Below are 19076 nucleotides of genomic sequence, written 5' to 3'. Positions count from 1 at the left end.
GACAAACACTTAATGAGTTATGGCGAATACTCTCTAAGCCCTGCCCTTTGCGAAGATATTTTATTTGATGGTGGCCATGTTTTTTGACTGATCTTGCTCATTTATCATAGAAATGTGTATCTCAGTCCCCCAAAGCTGTATACCAAATTTGGTGTTGACAGAGTAAAAATTCAAAAAGTTATATTCATTTTACTGTTTTTCAGTTTATGCAAATTAGAGAAAAATACATGATGGTGGTCTTTATTGTCCAACAGGCTTTTCTGTAGAACATATTGAGATTTATAAGTGTACCAAATTTCAAGGCATATGGACTTACAATGTGGGGGGGCCACCACTTTTAAAATGTTCACTTTTTGGATTGTTAATTATAGTGCCACCATCAGGCCAGTTGGGATCATATTTCTTATGAAGCATTAACACATCGTTTCTAGTTATGGTGCCAAGTGTCATGTCTTTGGCTCATTCCAGCTCAAAGTAAATTGAGCAATGGCATAAGATGGCAGATATTGAGAAACAGGCCACACCCACTTGTACCAATCAATATGGCGCTTCAGATTTTGCTTAATACTAGCCCCCTGAGCATGCACACCAATTTTGGTGAAATTCTGTTAATCAGGTTTTCAGATATGTGTTTGGCGCCCCCTATAGGCCAGGCTCAAAATGCTTTGTCAGACCTGTTCACAGTCACAGACTGAGGTAACGTGCCAAGACCAGTCTTTCTCATTTGTAATAGAAATGTGTATCTCAGTACTGCAATGGTGTCTACCAAAATTTGGTGTTGATAGAGTAAAAATTCAAAAAGTTCTTTTCATTTGACTGTTTTTCAGTTTATACAAATTAGCAAAAAATTTAAAGCAGCAACGAGCAGATTTCAGACAAAGTCAAATGAAGTCACTTCAGCTAGTTAAATTCTGTTTAAAGAAAGAGTGAAACCAATCATCAGAAAGCATGCAGCATTTCAATAATTGTGCACTCAAAGTTCTGCTATTCCTCCCACTTCATCTGATTTGAATGAAATTCGGTGTGTATGTTCAGTAGATAGTGCAGGAAGTCTCCAGTGAGTTTAATCAGGATTGCTTATAGGTGTCTTGAGTCATGAGCAAATATGTGATAGGCCTGCAAGGCTGTATATCAAATTTTGTGTTGATAGAATCAAATTTCAAAAAGTTCAAAAAGGTAATTTTACTGTTTTTTAGTTTATGCAAATTAGCAGAAAATCCATCATGGCAGACTTTTATGGTCCCAGGGGCTTTTCTGTAGAGCACACTGAGCTGGACTTGAGCACATGAAATTTCAAGTCAATCGGACTTACAGTGTGAGGGGCGTAACCTTTCAAAAACTGAATTAATTACAGCACCACCATCTGGCAGATTGGAAATGATGTTCATGTGCTTTTCAAGAAATATAAACCCAGTTATTGTGCCAAGTTTCATGGTTTTAGCTCATTCCAGCTCACAGCAATTTGAGCCGTGGCGGAAGACAAAGAAAAATAAACCAGCACAAACTTAGAAGGATTGTATCTCTTTGGGGTTTGAAACCTAATAATAAACCGGTACAAACTTAGAAGGGTTCAACCCCTCTGGGGTTTGACCCCTATGAGACCAGTACAAACTTAGAAGGGTTCCTCTAATTATCACCTTTCTGACAATGTCAACAGAAACTGGAAATGTATAATCTTTGTAAAAGCAGAATTTATGGCAGAGCTGTTGCACTGGATTGCATTAGTTTGCAGAGGTGTTCCTAATAAGGTGCTTGGTGAGTGTGAACAGTTGTTGTCAGTCTCTCTGTCTCTTTAAGAGGCGTGGTTACCGTGGTTACAGCGTCACAGGGCCACGGAGCTCTACGTAGCTGCTGAGCCAATGTGCAACATCCTGGAGTGGAAGTAGTAGTCTGAATGTGAGGCTTCTTCCCAGGAAATTCAAACTAAACTTTGGTTAAGCGAGCACATTTGAGGCTAATTAGCTTCGCTATTGTTACAGATATCCGTACAGAGCCTGCGGGAGGAGACACAGCCGGACAGAAGACCGCGGACAGGCTCTGCTCTACTCTAGTTAGCTTGATAACACTCTTCAATATTGACTGTCCAGTTTGAAAATGGCCACAGATGAGCTCTCGTCGAAGCTCAGCCGTCGGCTGCAGATCGAAGAAGGGACCGAGGAGCCCGTCGCCGTGGAGCTCCAGGAACACCAGAACGGCGCGGAGGATAAACCGAGTACGGCCAACGCGGACTCGGAGCTGGGCGCTAAACTGATGCGGCGAGGGGAGCTGAACGAGGGGCAGGGCGAGCACTGCCAGCCCAGCACCAAGGTGTTCAACCCCTACACCGAGTTCAAAGAGTTCTCCCGAAAGCAGATCAAAGACATGGAGAAGCTGTTCAAAACGTGAGTGTGTGACAGTCCTAGTGAATACTGGTGAATACTGGTAACTATTAAATATTTAACATGCCTCCAGGCGAGCTGGTGGTTCCCCATTTTTATTTCCTATGAGTCACTGACTTCTGACAGGGAGGTCACATCATGATTGCTCATACGGAAGCTGAGCTGGCAGGTTGCTCATAGAAGTCGCATTTTAATCAGATAGTTTTACTGTTGGAAAGAAGCGTTTATCTAGATTTAATTACTAGTGAGTGAAGAATAGTGGACAAAGCTCAAAGACAGTCAGAGTAACTTACTGCTGGGAGCTGATGAAAGGTGTTTGTCATTATTCTTGACATTTTGTGAAGTTAAATGGTTGAACTTAAACTGAAATTCATTTAATAAGTAAAAGATTTAGTATTTGCACTTGTACAAAATGTCAAATCTGTAGTAGACATGGATCTGTGTAGGAATGCAGGGTGGAGACCTTACACAAGTCAGTGATAAGGAAATGAGACAACAGGCTGGTGACTTCCTCTGACTGTACAATACTGCGTAGTGTTCTCAGCCCACACTGCTGAGGGCAGGACCTCAAGAAGTACTGACTGAATTCAATCCTTCTGGAGTAACATGTACATTAGTTATATTAGTTTGACACTTGCTTTCATAAGATCAGACATGGTGATGGATAAAAAGAAGCTCAGTCATTCCAGGTCTGCAACAGGTTTAACTTCTCATCATGTCATATGACACTAGCAGTATATGCTCTCAGCTGCCAGTTTATTAGGTACACCTAGCTTAAAACAACAGCCCAGCAATAATATCATACTCTTAAAGGAATCATATTATACCTCTTTAACACACTTAATTAAATGTATCTGACATGCTTTGGGATCAAGCAGCTCTCCGGCTAGGTTGAGAAGCCAGATTGAAGATAAATCCACCTAATGCCAAAAGTCTAAAAAACAAACTCCTTCTACTACTAAACTGGTCCAGATCTGAGCAGAATCAGGTGTTCATTCCTGCAGAAGACAGCAGCAGTGATGCAGGACTCTTTGGCTCCTTGGCCGCCTCTCTCCTGCAGAGCTCGCCGACGCTCAGCAGCCGTCTGTTGGCAAGCAGCGAGAATTTTTCGCCCTTAGCTTAGCTGATCTTAGCTTCGCCCCATGTGATGTAAGAAGGGGCATCACATATGAAGAGCTTGTTGAATCACAAGAGTAAAGCTAGCCCCCACCAAACTGACGGGGTGGAGGCACATCAGAGACCCAGAAACACACGGAAAAAGTGAGTTTTTCATAACACGCCCCCTTTAAAGAATATCACGTTCAGCTTTTATTGAACTTGTTTTCTAAAGATGTGAATTCAACACATGGTTTCTATCATTTGAGTTTGACTGTCGCTCCTTTAATGACGGCATCTCGTTGTTTCCTCCTTGATGATCTTGATGAACCGACTCTAATATATTAACATAACAGCAGCAGATGGAAACAAGCATTCATTGGAGTTTGCTTTTACTGATTTTCTATAAATTCAGTGAACATTTGCGCTGCTGGTTGCACTTACAGTAACGTAACAGCTCCAGTACTTCACCTGTCTGTCCTGTGTGCAGCACACACAGCTCTGACCGCAGTCAACCATAGAGAGCAGAGGAGAGTAGTGTGACCATAAATAACAGCAAAACACTTTCTGACAAAGAATATCTTTGACACTTGGCTTGACAAGTGAAGATGCAAATGAAGTTATTATTATGAGCATCTATATTTTGCACACAGTGTTCTGTAAAAGAGTCCTGCGTTCATCCTGTTGTTCTTCTTGGTGTTGTTGTCTTTATGGTTGTGGTTCTGTTATGGTTTCATGAGACAGTCACAGCTGGTGTGTGTGTGTGTGTCCATCTCTTTTCCCGCCCTTCTCTTGACACTGTTTTTACTGAGGCAGGTTGTGTCTCTGATGCTTAAAAATTCATTGTAAATTAATATAAATTAGAGGTTTGGACATTTTTCAGTTCTAGGATGCATGGTGCTGCAGACGTGGACGTGCTCACGTTGACTCTGAGGTTTTGTCTCTGCATGTTCCTGACTGGTGGCTGTTAGTGTGTGATGCCCTGCCCAGATTCCTCAGGTTCCTGTCATGTCCAGGCACATCCAGGCATCTTCAGAGGGTTCACACCAATCACATATTTACAGTTTGAGCCTTTATCTTGTGAGTTAAAGCATCCTAATGTGTAAAAATGAAGTTTACATGCACACCAGTATCGTGGTTTTGATCATATTCTGGATCAGATGTTTACATGGAACATGAGAAACCTGGTTATTCATATTCATGTTTACATGACTCCAAGCCTCTTTCTCTACCAAACCTGGATCGAGTGTTTACATGCCACAGTGTCCTGGTTTCTACTGGACTACTCTAGGTAGCAAATCCACGTTTCAGAAACCAGATATGGTGTTCACCTCTCAGTTCAGACGGATCAGAGTCTGTCGGCTGTCACATGACTCACAGCTCTCATCCCAGTCTCTCCTTGAGAAGTTTCTCAATGGTGTGTTTAATGTTTAACGGGTAAAAAAGTGTTAAGACTGCTCCTATGATCTCAGACTCAAATGCTAATAGCTAATGCTAATTGCATGAGTGTTGAAACTTGTTCAGATTAGCCTGATCTTGATCACCTGTAGCCCATTTATAGACTTAATTTGATCATTAAAATATAACTATAACAGCATTTAGTGTAAAAGTCAGACAGACAGAGATTCCTTCCTTTAGTAGAGACATGTAGCACTAATTAGACAATATGGCTAAAAAACATTTGGTTAAGACAGTAAGAATAATGAAAGACCTGCATCACCTGCAGGCTGTCATCATTACACATCAAATTAGACTATTTTTCAGATTAACCAAAAAAAAAAGGGGGGGGGGACAAATATAACTTTGCTTTCTTTTTATTCTGTAAAACAATCAAAGCGAGGAACTTTTGCCCCTGTTCTTAAATGAAAACAACATTCAAGATGTCCAATGTTTAAATCAAATCTTAAAATATATAAAACATTCAATACTCAACTGTTAGAGTGCAGTATGAGGTCTGATACCTTCCTCCTTTACAGTAGTGTATGAAACAGTCTGTGTCCACATCATCAAAAGTTGATGATAACTTATAAACATGAACACACGTCTTATTCTGCAGCTTGTTGAACGAGCCACCAAACAAACACTCACCGCTAGCTTCAGTTAGCAGCTAGATGCTAATTATCTGCTCAGCTGCAGCACATTGAACAGCGTTTAAAACTACCTGCAGATGTCATGATGGACCCGTCAGATGCTGGTTTGGTTGTTACTCTTCAGAATCTGTATTAACAACATGTTGTCTGTCCAGGACTTGTACTGACAGCAGTTTGTTTACTTTGTCTCCAACGAGACATTTTCTCACATGTACCAAACCTGTTCAATTCACTACGAGACATCCAGAGACATCTCACCACCTGTAGTCACTACAGTCCTGTAAAGTGCAGCAGTTGAACATGTGACACTGATCACATCACAGTTTACAGGATGTTTTGACTAAAAATGAACTTTTTGTGCATATTGTAATGACTGGATTTTATGATTTAGACATTTTACACGTGCAAAACAGAAAGTTGAATTAATTCAACATGTTGGCCAGCCCGAGCACAAATAAAAACATTTTTAAATAGAAAACTGGTGTGCTGGTAAATGTTAACTATAGTCTCAGATTAAATTAAAGTGGTAATAAGTTATATGTAAAGACAAAAGCATAAAGAAGACGTCAGGATGAAACAAAGGTGTTAGATGGTCCCTCCCTGTGATGTAACCACACTTCATGCCTCAGTGAGCACAGACACGTGAACGGAGGAATACAACAAATGTCTTATTGTCTATTTTGGGATGTTCTGAAAAACAGTGACACTTCTGTGGTTGATAAGAATCTGAAGGAGAACATTCATGGGAACGAGCCCCTGTGTCTCTTTGCTGTTCTCCCAGAATCCTCTGTGGAAAACAAATATCTGAGAATAGATATGGAATCTGGCCAATCAGAGTCAGGATATTCACAGGCTCAGAGTGGAGGGGCTTTGCAACTTAGCTGTGCAATCTAATGTAATCCAATACAACAGCTCCGCCATTTTCACTTTTTGTTGACATTGTCAGAAAGGTGATAATTCTGCTTCATGTTAGTGAGGTCGTAGTGAGAGGTGGAGGTGGTGTACAGGAGTGCATTATATTGAAAAGTGTTCCTAATATTTTGTCAACCCCATTAACATACATGAGACGGACAAAATATTAGGAGAACTATTCAATATAGTGCAGCTTAACAGCCGACAGGAGCAGTGTTTCCCCTATAATAGTACAGGACTGGTGGGCCGCCAGGCCAACGACAACCCCCGCCAGGACAAAAAAGTTTTTTAATGCCATAAATAAGACCAAATATCTATTCATTTGGAAATGAGTTACGTTTGGGAGCCTCTGTGCAGTGCTGTTCCAAAACGTGAGCCAACCTCTGTGTCGTTGCCTGGGAAACTCTTGCCGGCGTTGCTCCTTTAAGGAATATTTCAGTGCATAGCAAGTGTGCAGCCGAGAGAGACACAGAGAGAGCGTGTGTGACGGTGAGGCTGCAGCTACCGGAGCAACCCACCTACCATCCAAGAGCAGGCAGAGAGCGGGAGAGTTTCTGCCAAAAACAAGCACCGAGACTCAGGGAGACATGAGAGCAGCTACGCCTGTTTCCATCAGAGAGAAGGAGGCGTCTAACTGCTGCAGACGGTCACAGAACAGCCGCCTTCAGTTTCTAATTGTAGCGTCTGTCATCCGACTAGGTTCTTTTTATTTGATGAACATGGGCACTGATACGTGAAAATGAACTAAGTGGGTTTTATTTCTATTTTTAAAAAAGCAAAATGACAGTGCTGGTGGTGGGAAAGTTATGTAATTGGTGTATTCCCCCCCCACAGTCTATTACTGCATGATTGCTAGCTTTAGCCACTCTATTATCTCTGGAGTGAGTATTCAGGAAGCAATGAGTTCGGCTAGACATGACTCTGTCTGCCAAGGAGGAAGTGTCATCTGATAAAGACTGACTTCCTCTGTATTGAGGCCAGCTCAGAGCTGACACTCACACAAAAACACACATCCTCTGCAGTTCCGTCCTGCATACACTGTACTGAATCTAAACCTCGCAGTAAAGTAGTGTGTATATATTTCAAGGCTGCAAATGCAATGTAGACATCAGGCAGTGTTGTACACGGTGGTACCAGTATGTCTTTCAGTGTGGGGATCTTGTGGGTGGTGACTGGGAAATGAAGCGAGCCAGCAGGAGAGGGGCGAGTCTCACACGATATATACAGAGAGAGAGAAAGTTATTTGGAAAGTTCAGTTTTTGACAGTCGTATCAATTTTATTCCAAATTTGATTTGATCAACTTTATTTTGAAACACGTATAAAAAAACAAACACGAATAAAGTTTGGACACACCTTCTCATTCAAGGGTTTTCTACAGAACAATAAAGGACATCAGAACGATGAAATAACACATATGGATTCATGTAGTTAAAGTGTTAAACAAACCAAAATATGTTTCATATATTTTCCTCAAAGTAGCCACTGTTGAATTAACCCTTGAATCAGTGAGTGTACATGTCCAAACTTATCACTGGTATTTTATTGATCTTGATTAATCAATGTGTGGTAAGTAAAAGCTGAGTGTAAGAAAATGAATCATTATTATTCCGTCAGTATGTACAAACATGCCCTTTGTCCAGTCTGAGTCAACATGTATCATAGTTCAGAGCCACACCTGTATGTTCTCTGCCAGACTCCTGGTTTTATATGTACTCCATTTCCTTCCGTTAATTTTAATGGTTTTATTTTATATTTATTGCCTTTTTAACTGATCCTGTGTTTAGGTGCATCGTTTATGGTCAGCTTTTTATTTCTTAATTATTACATGGTTGATAAGTTCTGGATCTAACTGGGGTGTAATGGTACAGAATATTCATGGTTCGGTATGTACCTCGGTTTTGGAGACATGGTTCGGTATGTAACTCAGTTTTGGAGTCATGGTTCGGTATTTAACTCAGTTTTGGGGTCATGGTTCGGTATTTAACTCAGTTTTGGGGTCATGGTTAGGGATGTTATCAGTAAAGCAGAGAGAAAAAACAGGAAGTAACATTTTAGTCCTTTATTTTCCATCAATGGCTGATCGGCCGTAACTATTACTGAAACAGTTTAGTTGTGCTGCAGTGGAAAAGGAAAAAATCTCTCTGTTTCTTTTAAGGAGTCAGGACACCACAGCTGTTTTTATGATGATTTATGATCGCTTTGAACTGGTTCTTACGATGTGCTGTCTGACCACATCTGAAATCTAACGTGTTTATGGTTGTTCTGAACAGCTTCACTCAAAGGGGGAGTGAAACGCTGACTGTCGCGGAGAGGGGAGGGGGACGGAGACGGAGGAGACACAGTATTGTTTAAATACAGTTAGAGAATGTATGTAAGCATACAGCCAAGTCCCCGTCAGGAGACAGAGTCCTGCAGTAAACCCCAGAAAAAAAGAAAAATTCTTGACCAAAATGGATGAATTAGTGGACAGTCCCAAAATAAATGCAACAACTTACAATCATTTGATTTACATTTATCACAGATTGGAGACAAAGAGGGGTAAAATTTATGTAACATGACCTAAGAATAATGAAAAAGGTGAATCACTTTGAACTGAATTAACTTTTGTCTGCTGTTTATTGAACAACTATGAATACGGGAAAGTGCAGTCCTCATATTTTATCAGGCAACACAGCATTGATTTCTCTCTCCCAAACCTTCTTAATACAACTGACAGATACAAAATCCTTAGAAAAGAAATTCACAAATTTAGTGATAAGCTTCTTACTCGCTGGAGAAAGAGAAAGCAATTCCAGAAGAGTATGTCTCTTACAAGTGGACTCCAGATGGGGGGTGTTTTCCCCCACAAAATACTTAAGTTTCATATAATGAAAAAATTTAGAGTGAGGTAGATTGTACTCTAATCTTAATTGACCAAAAGACGCCAACTTGTTGTGTAAAGAGAAATCCTTTATGCATTTAAGCCCTTTTAAACACCATGTAGCAAATGTGTTATCCAGCAGTGCTGGAATACAGGTGTGGTTGTGACAAAATGGTAATATTTCAAAACGCCACAGACTGTAGATATGTTCAATATGTTGAATAAGAATCTTGAGTGAATTTCTGACAACAAAACTGACTTATTGATTTAATAGCAGATACAGGATTTGTAAAAAGTAAGGAGGACAATGAGGCATATGGTTTTATTAAGGACATGAGCTCTAATTTTAGCCACAGAAGGGCAGAATTGATAGATTCATGGACTGGTGAACCCCACTACCAGTATGCCAGCGCTCTAACATTAGCTGCCCAATAGTAATCTTTAAATACTGGAAGACCCAGACCTCCATCCAGAGTGGGCCTAAATAGATGTTTTTTTGATAGTCTGTGTTTTTATAAACCAAATAAATCCTAAAATGACTGACTCTAACTTCTGAAAGTCAGCTGAGATCAATGTCAGCAAATCTTGAAGGAGAGATTGATTGATTGATTGATTGATTGATTATTTATTTGATTGACTTTATTTGATAAATTAAAATACAATATGCAGAATTTGCATACAGTCCTAAAATTCATCTGGATATTTCAGTAAAGTCACATGTCTTGTTTCCATTGCGGTCCAGCAGTCAAGGCTAGGAGGCAGGCAGGAAAAGGGAGTGACATGTATGTGCTATTTTACACAGATAACCATCCTAATGGCATTTACTCAATCAAAGATAGGGGCAAAGTCCTCCAGTATTCAATGCTGCATTTTAGTTTATCAATACCTTCTAAGTAATTACATTTGAGCAAAAGTTCAGGATTATTTTGAGATTTTAAGTCCTAGATATGTGATATAATCCTGAACAACCTTAAGAGGGCAATCCTGTAAAATTGTTTTTTCTCCAGTAAACGTAAGTTCACTTTTAGCCCAATTAAAAGTGTATCTAGAAATTTTACTGAATGATTTAATATATTATAAAAGATAAGGAATACTCACTTCAGGATTCATTAAGGTAAACAAGTAGGTCATCAGCGTACAGCAAAACAAGACATTCAGCAGGAATTTGCTGAGTTCACACATCTCTGCAACTCAAATCAACCACCAGTCGTCTACCTGGAAGTGACCGCTGTTGTTGGCGCGACATCACTAAAGTTCTAATCAATGGCGGAGTAATATTTATAGTGATGAGTTGAGATAGTGAGTTTTCATTTGAGCACGGCTAGGTGTGCTGTCATGCTCTAATGAACATCATGTTCTAAATGTCTAGTTGACCAATCAGATTGCTTGGTTGGAACTACCTGTTGTATAATTTGTCTCTCTTGTAGAAATAAGATATCAGCTTTCAGTGGATTCAAATGAGAATAAACCTTCCCACATTTTGTGTTATTTCCAAGGCCCCTGACATTCCCTGAGGTTGGTGTAAATTTGTCATTTAGAATTGTGGTCAAGTAGTCAATAATCACAGGCCCATAATGTTCCTCAGTGGAAAGTGGAAAACAAAGTAGTGACTGAGTGGCACCCATACCACCCCACCCACCCAAAAAAGAAAAACAGAATGAGGAAATGCAGGGCAATGTGCCAGCAGCTGAAAGTCCCTTCTAGAAAAAAACTTCATTGTGGCAATGAAACTACAACTCACAGTCCCTCTGCAGAGGGAGGGAGAGAAATAAATAAATAAATAAATGTAAAGCATTTAATCTATATGTCTTCAACTCAGATGGACTAGAAAGCAGGCAGGCAGAGGGAGTTTCTACAACTTTGGCACAAACGTCCACTTGGACTCAAAGATGAACTGATTAGATTTTGGTGGTCAAATTTAAAGGATTTTGGCCATAACTCAAGATTTCATACACTAATTATGACAAAACTTCACATAAATGTCTAATATAGCAAACTCCACTACATAACAGGCTGGTGCGACACTTTTCACAGCTGATAATGGTGAGTACAGTTTGTAAACATAGGCGGGAAATTACACACTCACACAGACATGCAGTCATTTCCCATTCAGGCTCTTTCTACAGTTACCATTTCAGCTGAATGCAGGTTAGATATTCAGTGATTTAAACGTCTGTTCCAAACACTGCGCACCTTTCCATTAAACAGCTGTTCTGTTTTTGCTGTCATGTGTGTTCTCTGTGACCAGCAGCGTGTCCAGGTATGTGTCAGAGGTTTTTGAGCTGCAGGCCGTCCGTGCAGCTCAGGTCGGGTCTGTCTCTCCCACACAGCCCGATAATGTTACCACTTTAGTCTCCATAAAGGCTCAACTTTTTAGTTTTAGCCTGTTGGTGTAGTCCATCCCAGTGGGACATAATTGCGCTCTGTCTTGATCGTTGCACCATGTGATGAAGCTCTCTGTCAGTCCTCTGCACTTCTCTGTGAAAACAGTCTCTAAGTGAAGACAGCATGTTTCTCACCTGAATCATACATGTCAATATAGTGATAACTTACAAATATTATATGAGTCTGGACAGACATGGATGTTAAGTGCAACCTGACTGGTTGGCAGAAGCATGCAACCATGAGGCAGTATTTCTAGTTTTCAGTTCTGTTAGCATCTCCAACTAAATTCCTTTCATCTTCATTGTAATGGACAAGAGGCAGAAACCTCAGACACCTCAAACACTGAATGAAAAAAGCCAACATATATCTGCATGGCAGACGTAGAACAATGTAGGGGGCTCTGCTGTAACAAGTTTTCTACTGGATTCTGTCAGGTATGATGCTGGGAAAGACAATTACATCGACCTGATGGAGTTGAAGCTGATGATGGAGAAGCTTGAAGCTCCACAGACACATCTCGGCTTGAAGAACATGATCAAGGAGGTGGACGAGGACCTGGACAACAAGCTCAGCTTCAGAGAGGTGAGACAAGAAAACCAGAGTAGAATCAGTCAGATGTGATGTGATAGATTTCTGCTCCCTTCATTCATGTCTCTGTGTTCTTCCGGTCCCTCTCAGTTCCTGCTGATCTTCAGGAAGGCAGCAGCAGGAGAGCTGGCAGAGGACAGCGGCCTCGGTGTGCTCGCTCGTCTCTCTGAAATCGATGTCTCCACAGAGGGGGTCAAAGGAGCCAAGACCTTCTTTGAAGCCAAAGTAAGTTGACTCCAAACTTCTTCTAACAACAAACATTCATTGTTTCATTACAGTCAACGCTTTAGCACAGAGAGAAACGGTATGCTACATACATTCACACAAAATGACTTCACTGAAAGTTACTGTTGAAAGCTGCTCTGCCAAAGCTGATGTATTCCAGTGTTTAACAAAGCCTCCACACAGGACGAGTTCAGGCACAGTGTTGAGTGTAGGTCACTAGCATGTCGGTGGCATTCAGAGCCAAACACACAATCACTGTAGTTACAAGTGAAAATGGAGGAAAATGGACTGGAAGCATGAAAATATGCTTCGAGTGGCCTGTGTTGATTAAAGTAGAAGCTCATCTGTTGTGTCAGATCTGTATCAGAACAACTCTAAGGAGCATCTTACATCTCAGTAACATTAAGTCGCTGTCAGTAATATTGGTTAACATCAGTAGTTCTTGGGGGAAAAGTTAGATTTATAGACTAAATTCAACTGCTACTGTCCTCTGTTCATCTATATACAGATATTTGCTGTGTTGACAACCTGTGGCCACACAGGCAAAAAGTTTCACATTTTCTTGAGATGTCAAAACATGTCTAGAACATCTTTGGTATGGCTGACATGCAAATTGATTACATTTCTGAGTAGCTCAACTGCTTCTGAAAATGACAGCATATGACAGGCCAGATGAAGACATGGAAATAAAAACTAGGTAACAGCAGTCAGTGGTTCCATCTGAATACAAACATCTATAAAGGAATCTTTCCTTAAAACAGTTAAAAGATGTTGATTTATGAGAGGAAAGAGGGCTCCTTACAAAACACATGTGGAGCTCTGCTGTGGCCTTCATCACCTGACAGCTGTGTGTATCCCTGTCGGATAGGTCCAGGCCATCAATGAGTCCAACCGCTTTGAGGCGGAGATCCGCCAGGAGCAGGAAGTCAAGAAGAAGCAGGCCGAGGATCAGAAACAAAGACGAGCCGCCTTCAAAGAACTGCAGTCAGCCTTCAAGTGACCTCCTCTCCCTCCTCTCAGGACCTGTCCCTACTAACACTGTCAGCTCCTCAATGTTTGTGTTTGAATGCTCCATGAATGTCAGACAGCAGTCGTCAAACTCCCATCCATGCTGGTCACTAGTCTACCATACAGTGGACTAAAATCACCACTGTGTATACAGTAATGCAGATAAAGATCATCACCAGTCCGACTGTCTAGAATCATCTACTGATTTAGCTCCGTAACGACGGTGTGCTCGGAGCTAAATGAACAGATGATTCTTACAGTCTGTCATCCACCAAACAGTCATGTGACCTGATCTGCCTCACCTTCATGGAGCTCTCATCTGTTTGTATCTTCTGCTCTTATCTTTGCACTTTATGTGCTGTGCAGCGCTACAAAATACCAAAGGGACAGGCAAAGGGAATTTCCAGGCCATGACAATGGCAGCAGATCTGAGCGCTGTTAGCTGCAATCTTTGCTCTGCCCCCTTTATTTGATTGTTGAACTGAATATGGCTGGTTCAATCAGTGACAGTAGACCTTTCAGACAGTGGTGTTAGACCATGTTCAGCAGCTGCCTTATTCATTTCAATGAGATAACTGTTGGCACAGCACAGAGCTCCAGCAACATAAAGGTTGTAATGAGTGAGATATGGTGATAACTTGTAAAATCCTGCCTCATAGTATAATAAACTGCTGTGCAGTGTTTGGGTGTCACAGAAACCTTCCAACCCGTGAACTTGTTCATCCAGTCGGCCTTCCTGGACAGTATTTGATTGTCTCACCTGTTCCTGAAAAAACATGCACAACTCAGCATGTGTGTGTTTGTTTAATGCAGCCTGAATGTTCAGTGTCTGTTGTTTGGATCTTAAATCTGTGATCCGTAGCTAAAATGACAAAGTATGGGTACGGAGGACCAGTCTGGTACTGGTACTGCTTCCTGGTTCGGTACTGCTATCGGTATGTTCAGTCATTCCTTCATTTGTTTAATGTTCGACGTTTTAAATTAAGGCTGAATCCAAATGCCAAATATCACTTCACAGTATCTGTAGACGTAACAGACACATTCAATCTGCAACTACAGAGGGCTTCTCCATGTCTACCATTCATCACGTCCACGAGTGGCCTCAAGCAGACTCTCTACAGACCAGCAGAGAGTCTGGTCACTCCTAAAATTACCCATAATCCACAGCAACATGGAATGATGACTAAAAGAAAATAATACTTAATATAATTATTGTAACTATTATCAGTAATTTAACAAAATAACAATTATCATAATGATATGATAACTTAATGCTCGTTATGTGCAGGTCTGCTGCTGTACACAACAGATACAACATCTGGTCAGAACACACAACTACTAACATTATATTCACATCCAATCCTCCACTGATCACCTCTGTACTACACTGTAAATTTCTTCAAGAACTTCAGTACAAAGTCAAGAGGTTCGGATATGTAACACAACAAGCTAGTAGAGCTGTAAACATAGCTGCGTTCCTGCACATGCTCAGTGGCGTCAGCCGTACTAGGAACCTCTCCTGAGACTGAAAACATAATAGCTGTCATTAGTCTTTGGAGCCGTTTCTAAACAAGCTACAGTAACCACTGTCTTCAGGGACAAAGGAACAAGTCACCCAGTGCAGCGGAGTGACTCACTGATGTGTTTTTAATAAGATACATCAGGCAATACTTGTTAGTAGATCAGTTCACTGTTGGTTTGGATCCAAACATGAGATTTGTTGACAATAAGAGTATTTGACTTCACACTCACACAGCGGCTCGTATTAATTCCACAGCTACACTCAGTTGTAAACTTTGTATCACACATTCAGCCAGTGTTTACTTGAGAACAAATAGTCCAGCTGTATTATCTGTATTCATGTTCCAGGGTGTGTGTGTAGTAGTGGTGGTCAGTCATTATCATGTTGTGGAAGGTCTTACTAGTTTTTGGTCATGATTCCTATCAGCTCTGTCATTTTTATTCACCAGCATCTAAGATGAGAGGATGTAGTGACTCAGTTCACGCCAACCACACGAACCATCAGAGACCGCCAAAAGCAGTCATCTGGAAGTGAAAGTTTAACTCTTTCCTGGTTCTGGTTTTACCACAGTTGGTCATAAACAACATTTCAGATCAGTGGTTTGGACTTGTTTACCCAGAGCTCAACAAGTGAGTGAGTGTGGTTTCATACCTGATAGGAATTATAGCCAAAACTGTGCAAATGAGGCCCAGGCTTCTTTTTTTTAATTTCTTTTTTTCTTTTTTGTTGTTTTAAAGAAATTCTCTCCCCTTGATGAACCAGTAGGTTTGACACAGATTATCACATGTGCCATTACAGCATGTAGACAGTACTATATATTGCTTTGAAAAGCTTACACTGCTTTTTTCACTGTTGTGTCACTATAAAATCATAAGTTATGTGAATTTATGTTGTAGATGTTTTAGCGTCAGTACTACAGCTCACCCTGTGCTGCGAGTGAGGGGGAAGTGTGACTTCCTGCAGAAATGTGAATAGTACTTCCTCTCATGTTTCATATGAAATGCTGTATTCATACCAATCTTACTTCTTACCAAGATAATCAGATCTTAAAATGCTAATCAGCTTATTTCCTATTGTTGTGAGACCCAGCTGGTGTGTGGTTCACTTCCATTGTCTGGAATCAGGTAAATCTTTTAGCTATGTGATTTGCACAATTTGCACTTACGTGGTCATTTGATGTAAGTGTCTTAATCCACAGATAGCAGATTTAACCTTGTTAGACTTGTACCTTCAGTTCAACATCGGCTTCCTTTCCTGCTGATGTTACAGTGTTAATCCTGAAGATTGTCTTCCCAGAAGACTACATGGTCATATTCTTACTGAGATTCATATGAAGAGACTCAAAGTGGTCCATCATCTGTGTAAAGATAATCCAGCTCTACCATGTGAGCATTTGAACCAAGACTTTTCTTTTACAAAACATTTGGGACACAATTGATATCGGTCACTTTTCACTTTAAACAAATGAACAAGTAATAAAACTTTTTTTTACTTCAGTTGCTTGAAAATTCTGTCCAAATTAGTCATTTTCAAGCAACGGAAGTAAAAAAAAGTTTTATTGATGTAACGCATAAAAGTGAAAAATTTCACTAATCCTTCATTTATTTATAACACACCAGTGAGATATCATAGTTTTATACAATCTTCAGGATTATCACTTTAAATAATCTAAATCTTTACTAAATTTACATTTTGTATCATTGCTCAGAGCAATTCAGATTATTTTTCGAGCCAGTGTTTTCTAAGCTTAAGTGTTGTAAATGTGAGAAACTCCCGTCGTGTTGATACAACTGATGATGCATGCCAGCACTTCACAGCACAATATGACTAAAATGTTCCTAATGAATAATCAAACGATGAAAACCTTTTTCTAGGACGAGGGATTTTGAAACGTCCTCCCAGTTCACTGTTGATGGTTGGGTTTGAGATGTGATCGGTGAGCTGGGAGGACGTCTGGGGAAAAGAGAGTCTAGATGTCTGTAAAGTAGAGAATGGTCAGTGAGTAGTTGTGATTTTGGGTTTTGTCAAGTCTACTGCATGTTTTTCCTGCTGTTTGCTATAAATATACAATAAGGTGGGGCTGCTTGATTCTGGTCAGAATGAGAATCACAGTTATTAACTCATATGAAACTGCATGAAACGCTAAATTCAGAAATAATTGTGTCGTCTGCTCTTCAGAACACTTTAATCATGATTTCCTGTGTGTGTTTTTAAAAATTCTTAGAAAATTGTAACTAATAACCTCAGAACACACAGAGGTCCTCAGTGTTTCATCCCTTCTTATATAAACCATTTTTTCCAGAGTTGCAGTCTAGATGTCTGCGTTGTTGAGTGTTGAGGAGTTTTTGCGGCTTTGATCAGCTTTTCTTTTTATTGTTCCTAAGAATTTTACATGACATGAGCTCCATGTTCCTGTAGTTTGTCATTTGTTGATGCAGCTTAAGGAAAAACTGGGTTTGATGATTGCAGACTGTGATCTTATTTTGATGAATCGTGCAGCCCTACGTTGTTTTTGGTTTTGACCGACGTTCAGAGACCTGTAGATCTGTAAACAGGTTCTCAGACTGATCTTCATGTCCTCACACAATCAAAAACTATTATTTGCTGCTGTTCGCTGTAACAAGTTGGATTTTTTGTTACAGATTTCCCCATATTCTAAATATTCAAAACTTCAGAGAAGTAAAAAACAAAAATGATGAACCCTGATTATATCCAGCTTTATGCTGACACTGTTTTATGTAGTGGAGGAGTAACAAGAAACAACAGTCTGCTTTATTTCCCCTGAAACATCATTACTGGTGGACACATAGTGAATTCCATTAATATTTTATCATTCCAGTAATTCCTCTCCCACATCATTCCATAACGTCCTCATTGTTACCACAATGGTGCCAAATGTCTATTGTCACTCTGCCCTGTCCAGTGGAGCTTTCCCCTCTACATCAAAACAAATGTGAATGGAAATAATATTGACCATGATGATGATGTAATGTAGTTGGCCACTGTCAGTGTTTGTTTTTAATACTATTGTAGACACATCGGTGGTGTAGATGTATGACACTCAGCTCACTGTTGAAGGTTCAGAGACTCACTGTGCTGAATGTGAAGACATCAACAGTGAGCTGGGAGGGGGGGGGGGGTCTGTGGGCTGAATAACATCATCAAGGAGGTTTTCTTTCATCTAGTAAGTTTTCCTTCTGTGGTTTGATTTTATTTAGTTTTTCCTTGTTGTCCTGAAGTGTCACTTGCAGTCACAGTGTCTGAGATCAGTTTATAGTATGTATAACTTCACTGTATTTTATGCTGATAAGAAATGAGGTTAATCTCTATACACCTTTATTTTAAGTTTTAATAAAATGCATCCTTTTGTTGCAATAAACTGTCTCGGGTGTGGGTGTGTGTGTGTGTGTGTGTGTGTGTGTGTGTGTGTGTGTGTCATGATATCTTTATGAAGTTTCTGACAGAAGGCCTTCCTGTCAGTCAGAGGTGTCTGTGCAGACACTCATATGATTTCTGGGGATAAAACCCTCGATGAAAGCTTTGCATCTGTGAATTCATTCAGTCATATCTTCTAAGTTTAAAGGTCTTGACATGGCAGCTATTTTCCACCCAGCCCACACTAATCTACTCTACACAGACTGGGGATGAAATATGTACTTTATGAGTAAAATATCATACTACTATGCAGATAAGAGTGGAAAAAAGAAAAAGGTTACTGTATCTGATCATTTAGACAAATATAAAGTAAACTGAAGTAACCAGGTTCCAGTCTGCTCTCTCCAGTAAGCTGCTTTCATCACTGTCATGTTAATGAGAAACCTGCTCAAAGTAGCTCCTAACTGGCTGAGTTATGGGACAAACCAGTTCTAACTTTAGGACCACTAAGTTTTTATCTAAGAATAATTCAAAGCAGACTTAAGAGCTGAAGGTGGAGAAGTTAAAACAAGTCAATCAAAATGCTCAGAGTAGGAAATCTCTCTTAACTGGCCAAAACTTCTCAGATTGAAGCAGT

At 40.2% G+C, this 19076-nt stretch overlaps 1 protein-coding gene across 2 annotated transcripts; it reads left to right on the top strand.

Moving 5' to 3' along the window:
• Positions 1-1823: 1823 nt before the first annotated feature.
• Positions 1824-18443, top strand: efhd2 (EF-hand domain family, member D2). Of its 2 annotated transcripts, XR_010928587.1 has the most exons (5): positions 1824-2381; positions 12156-12303; positions 12400-12534; positions 13403-17329; positions 17380-18443. XR_010928587.1 is itself a non-coding variant. In XM_067591184.1 (4 exons), the coding sequence occupies exons 1-4, from the start codon at positions 2095-2097 to the stop codon at positions 13532-13534; spliced, it is 702 nt and encodes a 233-aa protein (XP_067447285.1). In that variant the 5' UTR covers positions 1824-2094; the 3' UTR covers positions 13535-18443. The 2 variants fall into 2 exon arrangements, 1 of the variants encoding a protein (XP_067447285.1); XM_067591184.1 differs by having other exon boundaries at positions 13403-18443.
• Positions 18444-19076: the final 633 nt, after the last annotated feature.

Source organism: Thunnus thynnus, chromosome 6 (assembly GCF_963924715.1).
Source record: "Thunnus thynnus chromosome 6, fThuThy2.1, whole genome shotgun sequence".
Classification (NCBI taxonomy): Eukaryota; Metazoa; Chordata; class Actinopteri; order Scombriformes; family Scombridae; genus Thunnus; species Thunnus thynnus.
Note: the sequence above shows the minus strand (reverse complement) of the source record. Positions and strands in the feature narration are given on the sequence as shown.